Source organism: Mauremys mutica, chromosome 4 (genome assembly GCF_020497125.1).
Source record: "Mauremys mutica isolate MM-2020 ecotype Southern chromosome 4, ASM2049712v1, whole genome shotgun sequence".
Classification (NCBI taxonomy): domain Eukaryota; kingdom Metazoa; phylum Chordata; order Testudines; family Geoemydidae; genus Mauremys; species Mauremys mutica.
Genome location: NC_059075.1, coordinates 43722588 through 43741654, shown reverse-complemented (window position 1 = coordinate 43741654; position 19067 = coordinate 43722588). Strand labels below are relative to the sequence as shown.

The 19067-nt window shown below is 45.0% G+C and overlaps 2 protein-coding genes across 7 annotated transcripts in view; one reads left to right on the top strand and one right to left on the bottom strand.

The window, feature by feature from the left end:
- Positions 1-124: 124 nt before the first annotated feature.
- FAM161B (FAM161 centrosomal protein B) lies at positions 125-15963 on the bottom strand. 4 transcript variants are annotated; one of them, XM_045014115.1, is made up of 9 exons: positions 15836-15963; positions 13463-13782; positions 12468-13021; positions 8499-8836; positions 6696-6814; positions 6032-6199; positions 5431-5530; positions 3188-3321; positions 125-2932 (listed from the first exon to the last, which is right to left on the bottom strand). In XM_045014115.1, the coding sequence occupies exons 1-9, from the start codon at positions 15875-15877 to the stop codon at positions 2851-2853; spliced, it is 1857 nt and encodes a 618-aa protein (XP_044870050.1). In that variant the 5' UTR covers positions 15878-15963; the 3' UTR covers positions 125-2850. The 4 variants fall into 4 exon arrangements, with proteins under 4 accessions (XP_044870050.1, XP_044870051.1, XP_044870053.1 ...); XM_045014116.1 differs by having other exon boundaries at positions 6696-6811; XM_045014118.1 differs by having other exon boundaries at positions 8499-8833.
- COQ6 (coenzyme Q6, monooxygenase) overlaps positions 4505-19067 on the top strand; it is a 28637-nt gene continuing 14074 nt past the window's right edge. Inside the window, exon 1 of one of the 3 annotated variants that reach the window (XM_045014126.1) lies at positions 4505-4538. In XM_045014126.1, coding sequence (XP_044870061.1) covers positions 4520-4538 — 19 coding nt within the window. In that variant the 5' untranslated portion in view covers positions 4505-4519. The other 2 variants (XM_045014125.1, XM_045014124.1) reach the window with 2 other exon arrangements.

Below are 19067 nucleotides of genomic sequence, written 5' to 3'. Positions count from 1 at the left end.
GAGACATCTTGCAAAAAATTAAGATATTTTAAAATCTTTTAATCTCAAAACTCTTTGACAAAGAATATTTTCAGAAAATGTGCAAATTGTCAATGAGACTTACCCCTACAAACACAGACCCCCACAAACACAGACCCCCACTGTTATCTGAAAGAAGATCTCTATTAGCTGTCAGTTATAGAAATACCCTTTATATATCATTTTAAGATGCAGGCAGTGGAGTGGACATACTCATATATAGTGCCTGGTCCCACTGAAATCTATGTAGAAAAAACCTCACAGTAATGTTAATGGGGGCAGGCTTGGTCCCCTAACAGCCACTGCTATCACTAGGAGTAAAACTGGTCCCAAAACAATCTACAACAAAAGAAGCAAACTAGGGAAATGTGGGCTAGATGAAATTACTGTAAGGTGGGTGCAAAACTGGTTGAAAGACTGTACGCAGTAGTAATTAATGGCTGACTGTAAACTAGGGGGGGTCTTGTAGGGAGTCTGGTAAAATTCAAAATTTTCATTAATGACTTGCATCACAGAGTAGAGAATATGCTTATAAAAATCTGCAAATTACACCAAGTTGGGAGGAGTGCAAACACTGTGGAGGACAATTGGAATTCAAAACAACTGTGACAAATTGGACAACGTCTGAAATCAAGAACAACATTCAGTAAAGACAAGTGAAGAGTACTAAAGGGTGCATCTAATTTTTTCTTCCTACAAAAGGGGGAATAACTGCTAGGTGGTAGTACTGCTGAAAAGGATTGGGGGCAGGGGAGGGTAGAGTAGATCATACAGTGAATGAGCCAACAATGTGATGCAGTTACAAGAAAGGGCTAATATCAGTCTGGGTTGCAACATTGTATGTAAGAAGTGGGAGGAAACTGTCCTGCTCTATTTGACAGTTCTGGGTGACATGCTTTAAGAAAGATGTGGACAAATTGGAAAATCCCAGGAAGAGCAACAAAAATAAAAGGTTTAGAAAACCTGACTTGAGGAAAGATTTAAAAAAAATTTTTTTTTTCAAAACTAAATACTTGATACTAGTGTTAAAATATGGGGGGGAACCTGACAATGTTTAAAATGTTAAAGGGTTGTGATGAAGAGGATGGTGATCAATTGTTCATGTTCTGGGAAAGTAGGACAAGTAATCAGCAAGGGAAATTTGTTAAATATGGGGAAACTCTCTCATAAGAATAGTTAAGCACTAGAATAGGCCTTCAAGGTAGGTGGTGGAATCCCTGCCATTGGAGGTTTTTAAGAACAGGTTAGAAAACGTCAGGAATAGTCTTGCTGGCCCTGTCTCAGCACAAGGAGTTGGATTAGAAGAGCTCTCAAGTTCCCTTCCAACCCTACATTTCTATGAAATTTGCTTAATTGCAGCATATAGGCAGGACCTGACTTTAGGGAGCTTTAAGGGGTTTTAAGCTGATTTTGAGCTAGGAGAGAACAACATTGGACAGGAGTTCAAACTTCAGATTAGGATAGCGCTTTAATTACATGGAGCTCAAAACGTGATGAATTTCCTCAAACCTTGCACTGACCCCTTTCATAGTAAATCATACCACTTTCAGGCCAAACCCATGATCTGAGCCAAAGTTACAAGGGGCTAAAGTAGAGCTTTATAATGGAAAGTGGTTGCAATTTATGGCAAGACTGTGGCTCCAGAACAATAGGAGAGGAGCAGAGCTGCTGTTGAGCTGGTGCAGAGGTGAGATGCTAGAGAAGAGCTTCTTTTCAAGTCTTCTCCCCAGGAGAACTCAAGTCCATAAACCTATTATTCTGTACAAATCTTAAAATCCACTTCAACATACACATTCAACCTGAAACAGAAGTCAACATGGACAGCTTCAGAGCAGAATTTTAAGATATACTAGATTTGCCCTTTCCATTCAGAATCTTTTGATTACAAAGGAAGTGAATGTAAAGTGTATATATCAGCCTTCAGGTCTACCTCCTTTTCAGCAATAGTGCCCCAACCCACCACCCTCCTCTCTCCCTGCTTCAAGCAGTCTCACTGTTGGTTCTAAACCTGAAAACCAAACTAAGGGACAGGGAAATGAATCAGTTGGGGAACATTTCTGAGGGATTGGAGAGGGGCAAGGAGTGTTCTAGGCAAGAGTCAATCCTCACCTTCTCACTCCTGTGTGTAGTCTGTCATCCAAACCACAGGAACTTTCTCTTAAGTCAGTCACTTGGAAATACAGTAGAATCTGAGTTACAAACTGCCCAATCACAAACCTTATTTGGAACTGGAAGTACACAATCAGACAGCAGCAGATTGCTGATTTCTCCTCCCCCCTTTGCCTGAGGGGGGAGGAGAAAGGGGAAAGCAAATACAGTAGAGTGCTGTGTTAAAAGCAAACTACCAAAAAAAAGCAGCATTTTTCTTTTTGCATAGTAAAGTTTTAAAGCTGTATTACGTCAATATTCAGTTGTAAACTTTGGAAGAACCATGTTTTGTTCAGTTACGAACATTTCAGAGTTACAAATAACCTCCCTTCCTGAGGTGTTCATAACTCTGAGGTTCTACTGTTGAAACTCTAGTGGGGTTGTGACCCCAAGTGGGATTGTGCCATCAGTGGATGCATTTACGGTGATTGTGAGTGTGTGGAGGATGCCATTTGCTCCAGGTGACCTTGCATGTACAGTGTGTGAGATCATGCTGTGTGGCAGACACCATGCTGCTCTACAAAATGGCATCCTCCAAGCTGTCAGGTCACAAAAAGCAATAAGTCTGAAAATAGGGTCATGCAGGTAAAAAGTTTGGAACTGCTGCTCTCATCTCAAGCATCTTGGACTAAAGGAAATTATTGAAAGTAGATCCTCTGAGTCTTGTGCAGGGTTCTCATGTTGTCATTCTTTGTTCCCTGCTCTTCCTAAAGATTCTTCTTCCTGTACAGTGCCAATGTCTGTGTCCCTCTGAGACTCCTGAGCTCTGTAGAAACAGTCAGAACCTTTTGTTAAGTATTGGAAATAATCTGAGCTACTTTATTCTATGCATGAAAAGCAGAAGTCTGGTCATAAGCACAAAAAGCAATAGGGGAGCCTTATTACTTGATATAGGCATAACAGAGTTATCCTCCTCACCTTTGATGGCACAGATTAGAATTCTTTGGGAACAAGGAGGAAGAATGTTTCTGTTTAGCCAAAGACAGGAGAGTTGGTTCTATATCCTTACTGCTTTGATTACCTGTGAGTTTCAGACTCTTCCTCCTTTGTTAGGACAGTAGCATCTCTCCCTTTGTTCCTTACAAATTCCTCATTCAGCCCCACCTGACAAAGGATGTCTCGGTAGTGTCGCTCTGCCTCTTGCTGGGCATCATGCTATGGAATTGAAACAGAAAAATGAACCAACTAGAACTGGGTCCTGCAACAAAATGGACACCCTAAAAAGAGGGTTTCAGTTCATAGCAGCTACACAGGGGCTATGATAATAGAGAGAGCTCTGTTCAGAGTCACAACTGTGAGCCACCTTGTAGGCATGCAGGACTCACCCATGTGGCACCTCCTGCTGGTCATCAGGAATTAGCTCTTCTCTCACTGTCAAAGTGCCCTCTGCAGGCCGATGTCCTGCTGCCACTTGGCTTCCCCTCCCCCCAATGCCCCTTTATCTAGGGTGCTGCCCCTTGGCAGTACACCCCCAGTCTCAGGGTCTCCCCTCCCCAGGGAACCCCCACCCTCTATCCCCACCTTGCCTCAGTCATAGGCTACTGCCAGTCGCCAACTAGCATTCACACCCTGGGACTGCAATGTAAGCCACTCATCATAGGCAAGGTTGGGTCTGGACCTGCTGCCTCTCTCTGCAACCCAGTGCCTTGGACAAGGCCCTGCAGCCTGAGGAGTTGTCAGCCTGGAGCTTCCCCAGCCCTGCCTCACTCTAGGTAGCCTGAGCATCCCAGCAGCCAGGCCTCTACTCACTGCCTTGAGAGAGCATCTGTGTGCTTTTGGCCCACTGCCCTCTTATAAGGGTCAGCTGGGCCCTTATTAAGCCAGCTTTGGCCTGATTGGGGCATGGTCCCCCAGCTGAGGCTGCTTTCCCCAATCAGCCTAGGCTTGCTGCTTTCCTAGCAGCAGCCCTCTCACAGTCTCAGACCTCTCCCAGGGCTGATTTCTCTTCAGGGCAGGAGCGGGTGACCACCCCGGTACACATCTCCTTCCACACTCCTGTTCCTTGCTCCTCACACTCCCTGTGGACAGCACTCCCGTCCTAGTAGGCCAACAGATGAACCCCAGTCCTGATTCAGCTACACTCTTCTTTCTATGTGCTGGTTCCCAGTTTCAGGGAGAGGTTGGGAAACAGGTAATTTCAATCCCAAGGGAGTAAGTTGAAACTGGTGTAGGAATTAGATCCACTTTGGAGTCCCACCCAGCCTACTTGCAAGCAGCCAAAAGTCATCCCCCCTCACTAGTCCAACACCCTTCACTGACTCCAACTAAATTCTGCAAATTTGCCTATTCCAAGATGTCATCCATCCAGAAATTTGACAGCTCTTCTAAAGGTTAAACCAAACTATCGGTGTGGATGGCCTCCTTCTCTTTACGTGAGTGAATGCCACACCAACCTTTGCTAATTCTTTCTAACTGACAAATAAGAGATTGACCTCAATGGCATTACTGCATAAAGATGCCGATGTCTTTCTCTTTCCACCCAGATCAATTGCTCAGCTGAACAGTTTTATTATGAGCCGGAAAGACAGCTCTTTTAAGAGGCTTAGTTTAGTGTGCAGCTGTCTTGTCCCTACTTCTAATCAGACTACTCCACAGCTCAGAGCTGATGTGTAGAATTTGAAAGAGGAAACCCAGGAGGAAGTTTTTTACATGGTACAAGGTTTGCAGCCACAGTAAAAGTTTGGTTTTTAAGCTGCTTATTTTTAGTGTAGTATCAGATATGTAGAGGATATTGTACAGTGATGAGATGTACTGAATAAATAGTCCCTGCCCAACAAGCTTGCAGTTGATTGGAGGGACTACATTGTTTGTTTCTTTCTAGGACCTGTCTGCCACTTTCCAAACAAAAGTACAGAACAAACACCAAATTGAGTATGGTCTTCAAATGGTTGTAGATCGTAGATTTTTACATTGTAATCTATGTTATTCAGGGCAGGGACAGTGAGTTCATATAGTGCCTGGCAGAATGAAGCCCTAAGCCTGATTAGGGCCTTGGGGTGTTACTGCATTATAAATTAATAAGTAGCTGTAAAGCTTCACAGAACAACTGAGCACAGTGGAGTGGGTTTTTTCCGGAGGGAGGGAGGGAGTTTCCCAAACATTAAATGGGAACATGTCTGTTCCTTTCTGAATTTAGTCCAGAAAACACAGCTTTTGCACTTTCTTATTCCTGACTGAATTCCACCCAGCTTCCTTACTCATCTCTACAATTAGCCGACAAAATATCTTGTGCTCCATACTGGTACTGGAGCTTTGAGTGGTTACCTTCATGACCTGTTCGAAGAGGTATGGTCGGTTCTTGATTCGTATCTGCATTTCTTCCAGTTCTTTTTTGTACTCCTTTGTTCTTCTGCGGTCATTCTGCCTGAAATGGAAAAGTTCCCTGACTAATCGTGGTGCCCTCTGACTGACTTCTTGGTTTCTGATCATTGGAATGACCTTCTAAACCCTCATCTCAAATACCTCCAGGACATCATGCTCTTAATTGCTTTGCTTCTGCTTCGCATACCGTGTGCATCAGACAAAATGCACTTATAGTGCTGTAGGGTTCACAGTACTAGGTAAGGTTCCACTTGAAGATGAGCAGTGAAACAGTTAATACAAGCACAAATATTAAGGTTGCAGTGGTGGAGGCACTCACAGAAAATGTGATCCTTGTGTCTTTTTCTATCTGTTTAGAAAAAGCGGTGTTGAAATGCAAAAAAAAAAAAAAAAGACAGTGAAATGGGCATGACTGCCACAGGAAGGTAGATTTTTGGGTCACAGGTGCCCAGGGTCAATCCCCTTCCAAAGCAATTATCTTTTGTTGTTAAAAACAAACTACTGCTGCAAAGAGCTATCTATCAGTGTGGCCTGGGATACTGACCAGTTCTGTTTCACCTTCTCCTTGTGCGTCTCCTCCAGGCTTTTATGGGGATCCATTGCTTTTGCTCGGCTGCTCATAGATTTATGCATAGCCTGACATTTCTTCCTCTGTATCTCCATCCAATGAATTCCTTCATTCTCCCTGCTCTTTTTGTCTTCCTGGCAGTATCTATACAGAGAAAAGTGGGTAATGGGGCAGCAAGTTCATTTCAGAGTGCAGGAGTATTGGCTGGGAAGCTCACTCTGCTAATGCTGAAATGTGACAAAGCTGTCTAAAAGGATGATTAATGTGTTACTGCCATGTAATGCCAAAAACACTTGCAGGGGAGCATGGCAAGAGAAGGGACCACGCAAGGGAAGGGTATTAGCAAGGGGGAAATACATGGAGGAAGATGAGAGGGAGGACAATAGGCACTTGGATACTAAAGTAATGAGACTATCTAAGAAATGAGAGTCAGACATGCAGAGGGAAAAAACATATCTTACAGAAGTCAGCACCTCTTGTCATTCAATGGGGGAGAAGCTGCTTCCAGAAAAACCAATCCAGGCATTGGTGGGAGTGGCAGGTGAGATGGGGAAGAGCTAAACAATTTAAAATGTCATCTTCTCTTCTTTATTATTAGTGGGGCATGGTCCTGTAACCAAGTACTTTTTTCCCTACTCACCTAATAGCAGATTCCCTCTTTCTTGTTGCATCTGTAATGTGCACTGGAAGGGTGTTGGAAGAGAGAGAGGAGAGACCAGTCAGAGAACGACTTCTTTGCATGGGAGCCTTGGAAGGCTGCTGAAAAGCCAGACAGAAATGAAATCTAGTTTAGTATAATTGTGAAATATGCAGAATCTCCTGTTGTTCTTTAGGTAGCTACTGAAGAGACTCAAACATGTTTGCAGCAGTCTGTGAGGACAGACCTCTGTGAGGACAGTTAGGTTGGTGGGAGTCCTTAACATGACATTGAAGAGAGAGATTGAAAAGATAATCTTGTCCATTTCTTCCAAGTGCAGCATTACCACTTTCTACAGCAGAGGTGGGCAAACTATGGCCCGTGGGCCACATCCGGCCTGCAGGACCGTCCTGCCCAGCCCCCAAGCTCCTGGCCCAGGAGGCTATCCCCCGGCCCCTCCCCTGCTATCCCCCTCCCCCGCAGCCTCAGCTCGCTTGCTCCACCGCCAGCGCAATGCTCTGGGTGGCAGGGCAGCCCGGCCTGACCCGTTGCTCTGTGCTGTGTGGTGGCATGGCTGGCTCCAGCTAGGGTGTGTGGCTGTAGCGCCGCCAGCCACCGGTGATCCAGGCAGCGTGGTGAGGGGGCAGGGAGCAGGGGGAGTTGGATAGAGGACAGGGGAGTTCAGGGTGGTGGTCAGGGGTGGGGCTGTGGATAGGGGTCAGGGTGGTCGGGGAGGGGGAACAGGAGGTTGAATGGGGCCAGTCAGGAATGAGAGGAGGGGTTGGATGGGGTGGCAGGGGTTCAGGGGTGGTCAGGGAGCGGGGTGTGTGTGGATGGGGCAGGGGTTCCAGAGGGGCCGTTAGGGAACAGGGGGGGTTGGATGGGGCAGGAGTCCTGGGGGGGGCAGATAGGAGGTAGAGGCCAGGCCACAACCCCCTCCCCTAACTGGCCCTCCATACAATTTACAAACCCAATGCAGCCCTCAGGCCAAAAAGTTTGCCTCCCCCGTTCTAGCGTTTTGTTCAGTCTAATTTTAAAGACCATCTTTCACCACTTCCCTTGGAAGACTATTCCACAGCCTAATGCATGTCATTGTCCACAAGCTTGTGCAGATATTCTGCATGAATTTTCCCTTTCTTCTTGATTACTAAGAATGCATAATGTTTACAAAGAAGTGAGTTTCTAATCAATGGCACAGATTGTTCAATATAGATAACGAAATCAGGTTGTTGAAACACACAAGGCAAATTATAATATATTTTTTTAAAAAATCACATTGTATGACTTCTTCCTAGCACAGTATAAAGAACTGAACAATGGAAAGGCTATTATTCTCATCATTCTGGAATGCACTGTTGGATTACCATGCCCCGGATACTCCTGGAGGCAGCCCACTGGATCAGTGTTTTGGTGCCCAGCTGCTCATATTACACCATGAACCCAGTTTTCTCCCTCTGGCAGAAGCGGCTCACTGTACTCTGTCTTGTTTTGGGGAAGGTCTTGGACTTTGGTCTTGAACGGAGTCTGTTCCCCTCAGCTTTCCTCCAGCAGGCAGAAGTCAGATTGATCTCAGTGGGGGACCTGTCTAGGAGCAGGCAGAAATGGCTGTGCCTTGGCTGCCTTTGCCTCACTCCTCAATGCCCTGCCTCTGGCTGACCAGGGATCTAGGGAGGGGCCATCTACAGGTCTCCCTGTCAGGTAGGTCAGCTTCAGTGAAAATATAAATCAAAAGACAGAGATCCCAGCAATCTGACACCTGGAGCAGTGTGAAGGGTGTAATGCTTCAGAAACACATCATCCCCTCACCTTCATTTTCTGCTCATTAGCCTGTCTCTGCCTGTAGTGGAGATTGGAGGTTCTCAGTTTAAACGGTTGATTACGAGTTGGCTCTTTGACTTCTCGTATCCTTATTGCTTCTCTCTGAAACGCCCAGTAAAGTGTTTCAAAATCAGGCACCCCTGGGTTAATTCTTGGTTTAAAGCTGAAGTTGTCTTGCAGGAAGCTGAGTTTTTCTTGTTTGGTTTTGGTGGCAATTCGGGACTGTGGGTCTCTTTGTCTGTTGCTAGGGTCAATAGGAGCGGAGGAGTTTTCCAACAAATCCTTGGCTCTCATCTGAATGCGAATTTTCCTGTAGAGTTCAGCTTCTGGGAAACAAAACCATATCAATGAGAATAAAGAGTGGAAGAGGGTGTTGGGAACTGCCAACACAGAAAAGGGAGAGGTTGGGAGCTCAGTGGGGTCTTGCTCCTACAAATGTTTCATCATAATGGGAGAGAATGGGAGCGGCTAACACAGGTAGAGTGTTCAATATTTGTTTGCTTAGTGCATTTTTCCACCCAAAATGCAAGATTGGTCCTTTATGACTTTTTTCTAACCCCTCACAAGCACCATGGACTGATTTTTCCTCTCTTGCTATGGCATAAATTAGTGAGCACACCATCCCTCCAGAGGTGCAGTTTCTGGACAGGTTGTTTGTCCACCACCACCACCATAAGGGTGCTGGTGAAGGTAGCTGCACCCTTCTGTTCTGCAGGAATGTGGTGGTAAGGGGGCTCTGTGATGATCTGTTGTTGTCTTCCATTGACTAATGTCCCTGGGGCTGATCACATGATCCAGACATTGTAACTCGAGTATACTTTTACCAGGTGATTTTTTTTTTCAATGAAGGATCCAGTGATCTTAGTCCATATTAGAAAAGATTCTGGGTAACAATACATACAGTGGGGAGCAGAGCTCTGCATCCCTGAAGTCCTCATTTCATGTCATTTCTGGGCCTTATTTTCCGTGGGAGGTGGGGAATATATGTTGTAGAGATAATATGCAAATTTGACTTCTTTCATCTGTGCCATTTTCGTGGACACTATGTATGCAAAATATTTTTTCCACTTTTAGAAAGGATGGTGGATAGTGCTGTTGGCACAATATGATTTTTATAGGGCTTGTGTAGAAATATACATAGTCTACAAGGTTATGACTTAAGTGTGACATTCTATTGAAAATGTTCATTTTTTTCCACTGATTCTTATGTAACATATGAAACTTGCATTTGTGCATATCCAACTGGTCAGTTGCCTAATTACAATGGTACAAGGTACCCACACTGGCTGCTGGGACATCGACCATAACATAGAATAGCAAAACAATGATCCACCCAATCTGGTAGCACTCTCAGATCACACCAGTTGTCTACCCAATCAAGTACCTTGTATGTCTTCCCTATCCAGTCAATCAAATAGTCCATTTAGAATAGTACATTACAAGATAATATAGCTGGTGAAATTTTTTTAACAAACACACTCAATTGGGGAGAAAACCAGAGGCAACAGTAAAGGAATATGGATTACAGCAATTAGCAAATTAGACATTTGCAAAAAAATGTGATATGGCTTTAAAATGGCCAATGCAAACACATCATGTCACAGAGCATGGAGGTGATGAGAGACTGTACATGGCTCTGGTGAGGTTTGCCTGTAATAGTGGTTTGAATTCTTGGCACCATAGTGCCAGAAAAATATTGACAAAGTTGAGGGGCTGAGAAGAGCAATAAAAATGATTAGGGGATTGATTTCTCAAGAGCTAAGTATGTGTCACTTGCCTAAACAACAACCACACTGTAACAAGTCTACAAATATCTGAAGGAAGGAAAATTTATTTAGGGGTCTTCAGGTAGGTACATTTAGGCTGAATATGAGGAAAAGTTCCCTGACAGAGCTGTACTTAGCTAAGGAATTCTTGCCTGAAGGAACTGCTGGACATCTCATTGCTTGGGACATTTAAAAGTGGACTATATAGAGCCCTGGAAACAAGACTGTGGGGAACAATCTTGTATAGACTTTCATAACTTAGTAGATGTCCCCCATCTTGAACTTTTAAGATTCATTGTTTCGTTTAATCTTCCACTGCCAACTCTGTCACAGACCAGCATAGTCCATGTAGCTCAGAATCAACAGTCTGACCCCTGTGGTACTGGAAAATATTGTAAATCTATCTAATCCACCAGGGGCCAATATTAGATGTTTCAGAAGAAGGTGTAAATTTCCCTGAGCTAGTAACCCTCATAAAGGCCTGTACTTTCACATCAACTCAGCAAACTAGAGGGGGTGAGCCAATGAGCTCAGGGACACTTGTGCCTTGGCATCAGAACAGCATGCTAAAGCTGCTGAACCCATGAGTTCAAAGATGCCTTAACATCAGTCCAGACAAAAAGAGGCACTGAGTGACCATACATCATTCCCTTTAACAACAGACCAGAAATCTTGAGGTTTTAAGTTGGTAACTTCAGAGAGACTTCTAACTTGATATCAGCAAAGCAAGCTAGAGGGGCATGTCACTAACCTCACAAAGCCCTGTGCAATGACAACAGGCAATCCAGTTAAAGGAGCTGAGCCAGTGCCATAACAGAGCTTGTACCCTGATATCAGATGAACAAGCTAGAGGTGCTGTGTCACAACTTCTTTGGCTCCTGATCTTGCTGCTTCATTGGGGAAATAAATATTCATCTGGTAAAAGAATCAGGAATGGGGAAGGAGAAGCTGTGGCTTGGCTGAGCACCTTATAAAGGACTCCAAGCCTTATTATCAGTATATGTGGAGCAGCAGTGGCACCTGATGGGAGAGAAATGATTGTCCAAATTATAATCTCCCATCTGCTTTCTTGGAAGATCTGTCCCAGTGCTGGTTCCCCCTCCCATCCAGAGGAAAAACTGAATTACCCCATCAGGTTCCTCTCCTGTTCTGGCATTCCATGGTGGGATGCGTGAGAGGAGGGGGTGGTTGGGAGCGCAAGGGATGTCCTCCTACAGTATTCCCATACTGTGTATTCATGTTTACTTGCACACACTCATGATTGGACAGCTATGAGCTTACTTGGAGACATGGATATTTTTCAAAGACCAATGTTCCCATGCTCTTTCCTGGGCCATGTTCCATCACACAGGTTGATGCAATGTCATGTCACTATGTGACAATATCACTAGAATTGGTGACTCCCCCTCCTATTTTGATCTACTTTAACCATTACTCCCTCATTACAGAGACAAGATGAGTGAGGTAATATCTTATATTGGACCAAGTTTTGTTGGTGAGAGAGACAAACATTTGAGCTACACAGAGCTCTTTGGCCTGGGAAAGGTACTCTGACTGTCACAGCTAAATACAAGGTTGAGCAGATATTTTACTTATGCAGTTCAACCTTGTATTTAGCTATGACACTGAGTACCTTTCCCAGAACCAAGGAAGAGCTCTGTGTAACTCAAAAGTTTGTCTCACCAACAAAAGTTGGTCCAATAAAAGACATTACCTCACTCACCTTGTTTCTCCAATATCCTGGGACCAACACTGCTACAACAACACTGCTTTACTCCTTCATGTAATTCATGTAACTATGCAATACTACACTGTGGAGAAAATGTCTTCTCAGTTCACATGCTGCAGATGCTGGGAAGTTCTCACTGCCTGCTTCAAGGTGTGAGAGCCCTGCCTCCCTGCTTTCTTTACTCTGATAAAATAAATGTTTGTACATGGTGGATGGACAGGCTAACAAACGGCCCTCTTTCAATCCCTACACGTGGAACAACTACTTCTTTCTTATGGCTCTGAGCAATCTTGACTCTTCTCCTGGAGAGATGTCCCTATCAGGAAGTGCCTAACAGGACAAGGAGCAGAACATGTTATTTCCCAGCCTGCATTGTCATGGCAGTCAGATAGTGAGAGAGATGACTGATGAAGTGAGGCAGACAAGGAATCCCTTCTACAGGAAGACGACTAAGCACTTTACCTTTGAGTTTATCCCCAAGAACTGGGTTATAGATGAATTTAGGGACTATTTTGTTGCCTTTTGGTTTGGAGTTCTCAACTGGAGCCAGTGCTGCCAAGATCTTCTGTCTGATGGCCTCCTTCTTCTTGTCCTCCTTCTCCAGGAAGCTGAAGGGTCGCTGAGTGGAAAGGAGCAACTCTTTTCTCTTCTGTGTTGCCACCTCCCTGCGAATCTCATTCTGCTCCATTATTTCCTGGTAGAGTGGCAAGTAAACATGGGCAGGCACCGGCTGTGCACGGAACTGCTTCTGGCACTCTGCCTCCTCCTGACTTTGTCTTTTGTCCCTTTGTTTTTCTAGCTCAAGGGATGCACGTGATTTCATCAACTGGGGCTTTTTATGAGCCTCACGCAGAGTCATCTTGAAGGGCTGGGGGATGGTGATAGTAGAGACCCAGGCAGATGCAGCACTCTTTGGCCTCAGGTGGGACTGAGGAAGTGAGAGAGGATTTTGCTGATCCCAAGGACTGTCCAAGTCTAGGTCAGTTAAAGAACTGGACTGGCTTATGATACTAGATCTGTGGGTAGGACAAAGACATTATTAAAGAGGCAGTAACAAATAAAGTAATAAGAAATCTCAAAGGGACATGCAATAGAGAGCTACCTTCTGGCTGGGTAGAAGTGACACTTATATACATTTGTAAAGTCCTTTGAGAACGTCTGATCAAAAGTGCTATATAAATGCAATATTCTAGAGAGTTGCATACTTTGTTGCTTATGTAGGCCAAGCAGCACGCACAACTAGGCTCCTCACCCCTTGATGTCTAGAACGTTCCCTGAAATTTTGGAATTGATCCAACATGGTCTTCCAAAGTTATCATGTTACATACAGACAAACAGAAATGACATTGAGTGGAGGGTTAGATCTCACTTGCTTGGCCAATATCGGAATTCAACTGGAGGCATTTCCAGGAAGATCATGAACAGAAGGAAAATAACAGGTGTCCAATGTGTCCTACCTTGAAGTCTCATAGGGCTTGCCCTGCAGAGTCAATCTCCCGTTGTCTTGGAAGAAGTCTTCCAGTTCCTCCTTGAAGGGTTTCTGGTCATCCTCCAATTTTACCTGGTAGAGCAAGCCCAGTTCTAATAGATACTGTCTGTTTTTCATCTTGAGTGCCTGCAGTGTGTCATAATACCCCTCAGCTGAACTTGAGGCAGCTACCATTTCCTTGCCTGGCTGGAGAAAATCCAACAGCTCATCTGTCCTGGTCTGAGTGACACCACCACCAACTCTCTCTGTTTCTGGCTCAGAATCTGAGGAAGGTTGAGGTGGAAACACCTAGAGAGATCAGAGCTGGATGTTCAATAAAGCCATTAATAACTGCCTTACACTAATATCTTGAGCTCTGAGAGGCAACTCCTACACAAAGCCTTCTGCCTGTTCTGATGCCAAACTTCACCTTAGCCAGCTGCATTCCCACTAGTGCAGGAAGGCAGAAAATATAACATAAAAGAGCTGACAAGGATAAGTGCAGAGTCCTACACTTAGGAAGGAAGAATCCTATGCACCGCTACAGGCTGGGGACCGACTGGCTAAGCAGTAGTTCTGCAGAAAAGGACCTGGGGATTACAGTGGACGAGAAGCTGGATATGAGTCAGCAGTGTGCCCTCATTGCCAAGAAAGCCAACGGCATATTGGGCTATATTAGTAGGAGCACTGCCAGCAGATCGAGGGAAGTGATTATTTCCCTCTATTCGACGCTGGTGAGGCCACACCTGGAGTACTGCGTCCAGTTTTGGTCCCCCTACTACAGAAGGGATGTGGACAAATTGGAGAGAGTCCAGCGGAGGGCAACAAAAATTATTAGGAGGCTGGGGCACATGATTTACGAGGAGAGGCTGAGGGAACTGAGATTATTTAGTCTGCAGAAGAGAAGAGTGAGGGGGATTTGATAGCAGCCTTCAACTACCTGAAGGGGGGTTCCATAGAGGATGAAGCTAGGGAACTGGGGTAAAAATCTGTCTGGGGATTGGTCCTGATTTGAGCAGGGGGTTGGACTAGATGACCTCCTTAGGTCCCTTCCAACCCTGATAGTCTATGATTCTATGATTCTCAGTGGTGGCAGATGACAGAACAAGCAATGGTCTCAAGTTGCAGTGGGGGAGGTCTAGGTTGGATATTAGGAATCACTATTTCACGAGGAGGGTGGTGAAGCACTGGAATGGGTTACCTAGGGAGGTGGTAGAATTTCCATCCTTAGAGGTTTTTAAAGCCCGTCTTGACAAAGGCCTGGCTGGAATGATTTAGTTGGTGTTGGTCCTGCTTTGAGCAGGGGATTGGGTTAGATGACCTCCTGAGGTCTCTTCCAACCCTGACATTCTATGACCTAAATCCTACAAAAAGCAGAATACCCAGTGCCTCTCTAGCACTCCCTGTCATGCAAGGGTCTTGCTGTTGGGGCTGTTTCAGTTTACACACTATAATCTATGCAACTCAGTCCTTTATGCTCTCCTCCCCCTCCTTCAGTTGTGTCCAGCACTTTTTGGACATAGCTGTGAATCTGGCCTATGGTACCCAATCCTGTTCCAACTGATATCAATAGCAAAAAAAAATAAAAAATCTCATTTTAGTGATGGGAGCAGGATTGAGCCTCTAACTCTCACTGGAGTCAATGGCAGCAGGAATCAGCCCCAAACTATCCACAACAAAATTCATTAACAACTTTGCTTAATTGCAATCTGTTTTTTCCCAAATAGTTCCAGGTTGGGAGTTTTAAGGAGATGTAACTATTTGGGAAATTTGGAGAGTTATGAACAAGTATTTCTGAGATAGTGGGAGACAAAGGTCAGGGTAACTTTTCAATGACACAAACATCCCTCTTTGCCCTCTGGGGTGAATCTGGCAGTTGTCAGGCCATGTACATTTTCCATGCTATATTTTTAGGGAAGTTACAACAATGGAAGCTGGCTGTAACCTTACCCGGGCAGAGGCAGACAAAGGGTTAGGGTGCTGATGTGCAAGGTCTCTGGCTAGTAAAGAGGAAGGGGGGCCAGTAGAGGACAAAGGGCTTTCCCGGGGTGCAGGCGCTGGGACTTAGGCGACCCGACTTTTTCAACTCCCTGCTTCGCCGTGGCCTCCCTGGGCGACCTCGGGGAAGTCACGTGGCCTCCCTTGGCCTCAGTCCCTCCCGTGCAATAGGGGGAAGAGCCCCGCAATGGCCAGACCAGGGGCGGTGCTCCGTTGCCATGGTAACGGGGCCGCGGCGTTGAGGTGACACACGGGCTGTCAATCCCGCACGCGCCCTGAAACCGTTACTCAGAGCGGGCAAAGAAAACGCCGGTGGTTCCCATGGTAACAGCTCCATGGTGCCTGGCCCCCTCCCTTCTCTCACCTGTCGGGTCCGCGCCCCGGGCCCACACCCAAGTGGCCCCATTTTGGCTCCGCTTAGGGCTCGACACTGTCATCTCTGGCCCTCACGGGCTGTGCCTAGCCCCGCCCTCCGGCGGGCCCTACCAGTTCATTGGTCAGTGGATGCCAGTAGGCTAGTCCAATTAGCGCTGTGGCCAGGCCTCTAAGCCCGCCCTCTGTGTCGTCGTTGCTCCAATAGCCAATAATCGCCGTTCCTTCTGCCCGTCGATTGGGAGGACCTTTCCTGGAGGAGTCGCCCTGAATACACCTCGGCTGTTGGCACACGCGTTGTCATGGCGCTTGTTTTGTCACTTCCGTTTGGGGCGGTTGTTATGGTGCTGGGTCCGTCACTTCCGCAATGATGGCGGTGTGGGTGTCCGCGGGTGGTTGTGGTCTCTTGTCGCCGATTAGGGGACGGCTCCGGGCCGGGCGGGCCGCGGTCTTGGCGTGGAGGGTCCCGTTGCGGGCCGCCGGCACCGGGCCGGTGTATGATGTGGTGGTGTCGGGCGGGGGGATGGTCGGGAGCGCTATGGCCGCGGCGCTGGGTAAGGCCTTGTCGCGCTCACCTGGGCTGGGGGCGGGCGGGTCCATCCTCTTTGCTGCGGCGTTAGAACGTGTCCCGATGAGTGGCCCTGCCGGGCCCCGGTTCTGACTGGCCGTGAACGTGAGCAGAGAAACCTCAGAGCCCGGCGGTGGTGGGTGCCCCTCCCGCGGGCAGAGGAGGAGTTGGGGCAGAGGGAGGACAGTGGCCTAGATTCCTGGGGTCGATGGTGGATTGTGATACCCGGGTTGAGACTCGTTCACACTCTGCTAATAGTGTTGAAACGGTACAGCGCAGCCCTCCACCTCTCAAAGCGGGTACACGGTTATCCCTGGGTAAAGGTGCTTGTAGGGGTGTAACTTGTGTAAAGGGAGAAGGGGGAGTATATGGGGAGTATAAGTGTATCCACCATAAGGGTTTTGCTGATCTACTGATGGAGGGTAGGGGGGGGAAAATCACCCCCCCCCAACTCTATACTGTGTGTAAACCAGGCCTAAAATGGAGTTGTCCCTGATTTAGTTAGGGCAGTCATTACACTTCCTATGGAAAAAGCTTTCATTGAGAAGTGGCAATTTATTGTGGGTAATGAAAGGATAATCTCTGTTTTAAACTATACAGCAGTACTCTACACATCTGCACTTAGTTCTTTTTCATTCATTTAAAAAAAAAGTCCAATATTTTAAGCTAATTCATTTCCTAAATTTTTGCTCTTAAGTGAGTGAGTACATTCCAGCTGTTTTCATTGGTCCTGTTTCTCTTACTTTTTGTGGGGAGGAGATAATTGTGCTAGTTTTAATATCTGAAAGTAGGGCAAGTTGGGGTTCTGATTTGTACAAGTTGTGAATCATCCCACCTACCTGCTGCTAAAATGTCTTTTATTTAAAAAAAAAATCCTTAACGAGTAGGTAAGATTGTAGGTGCTTAATGGTGTCATGTTCTCCCTCTGCCCGTCCAGAATATGAAAGTGTAATTTCCAAAACGTGAATGCCAGAAAATGTAGAGTTGAGCTTCCTTTTACCCTCATATCCACTGCAAGAATACTAAAGATATAGTAAGAAACAGAACACACACTTTAGAAAATGCAGAGTTGGGGTGGCACTTCCTAAGCAAATCAGCTTTCATAAGGATGCCTAGAGCAGTTCAGAATATCAGTACTTTACCCATTCCTAAGCCTTTTTGTCTTGTCTTCTCAACCAAACAACAGACATGACTTCCTGAAACACAGGTTAATTGGGGTATATAAATAAGAGTCAATCAGAAATTAAGTATGCACACAATGGAAATGTTAGTTCTTATTAATGGATCACCTGTGCTACATAAATTCCCAAGCCAAGGTCTAATAACTTCTAATTCTAAGTTTTTAGATCTCTTTGGTACTATACACATGATCTCATCAAGGGAGTTCAGTAGTCTATTTCATGTGTTGTACTGCCATTTGTTTTTTCCCTATTGTAATGCTTTCAAGCCCAGCTAATTCCTCAGCATTGAAAATCTTCATTTTGATGGTGCTGTGTCTTGGGATCCCTTGATTAACTGATCATATATTTTCCCCACAAACTGCCCAGCCCCCTGCCCATAGTACCAATTTACAAGCTAATCTGTCTTCCCTGTAGTGATGTCATGCAATAGCTATATGATTAAGAGTTTTTAGTGTTTGTGGCCCCACATTAAATCGATTTTTAAAGATGTATTAGATTATTTTCACTTTTTTTTTTCTCCTTGCAACATCACAACAGAGTAACAGGGCAGAGTTAAAGTTGTTTAGATGCCTTAACTATGCATATCTTACCATAACAGATGGATGTCTTTTAAATGCAATTGTAACTTTGAATTTCCTGGGTTTATAGTGGATATTTGGAGCTAATTGCAGCACCTCTATAACATATTTTTATCCTTAACTTACTAATACATACTTGCAATCTTAACTTGATCTTAATAGTGTGGTTTGTGGGGGTGGGGGGAAATCATTGACAACTATTCTTGATAAGTGTCCACTCTCCTTCATACGACTGAGTCATTACAGCCACTAGAACTGTTGCATGCAAATTAGCTGTAGAGGAAGAGTAGTGATTGGGCGAGTTATTTTTAATGTCAGAGTGACCCCATTTATGGATTTCATGAGCCTAATTGTAGCCTATATAACCATAACAATTAGATATAGTAATAATTAATATCTTAGCTTAATTACCACCTTATTTTTTCAAGTATAGCCTGTGCAAAAGATTTCAAATAATTTTAACTATGTGAATAGTTTGAAGTGTCTGGGTTATTCCATCATAAAGATCATTTGGGACAAAGAAAAGACTTTCACAGATGCTAAATTTCTTAAAGAATTTGGTTCTTAATTAATTTTAAATCAGAAATTAACAGATTTACTTGTAAACTTTCAGAAAATTTGATCTGTACTCAACAAACAAAGTGCTGCAAGTCTGGGGAGGATACGCTGTAGTTTTTCATACAAAACAGTCTGAATCCTTGCTTTAATTGCAAAATGGCTCTTAAACCTTACCTATGGAGTTGCGAACAGTGCCTCCATATTATTAAATCTGTACTTACCTAGAAATCTGCATTGTATATGCTTTTCCCTGTAGGGAATTTTATTTAAGTGTCTCATTGCAAGGTGCATGGGAGTTCTTGATTATATAAATAAATAAATGAATTTTTATTAAAAGTA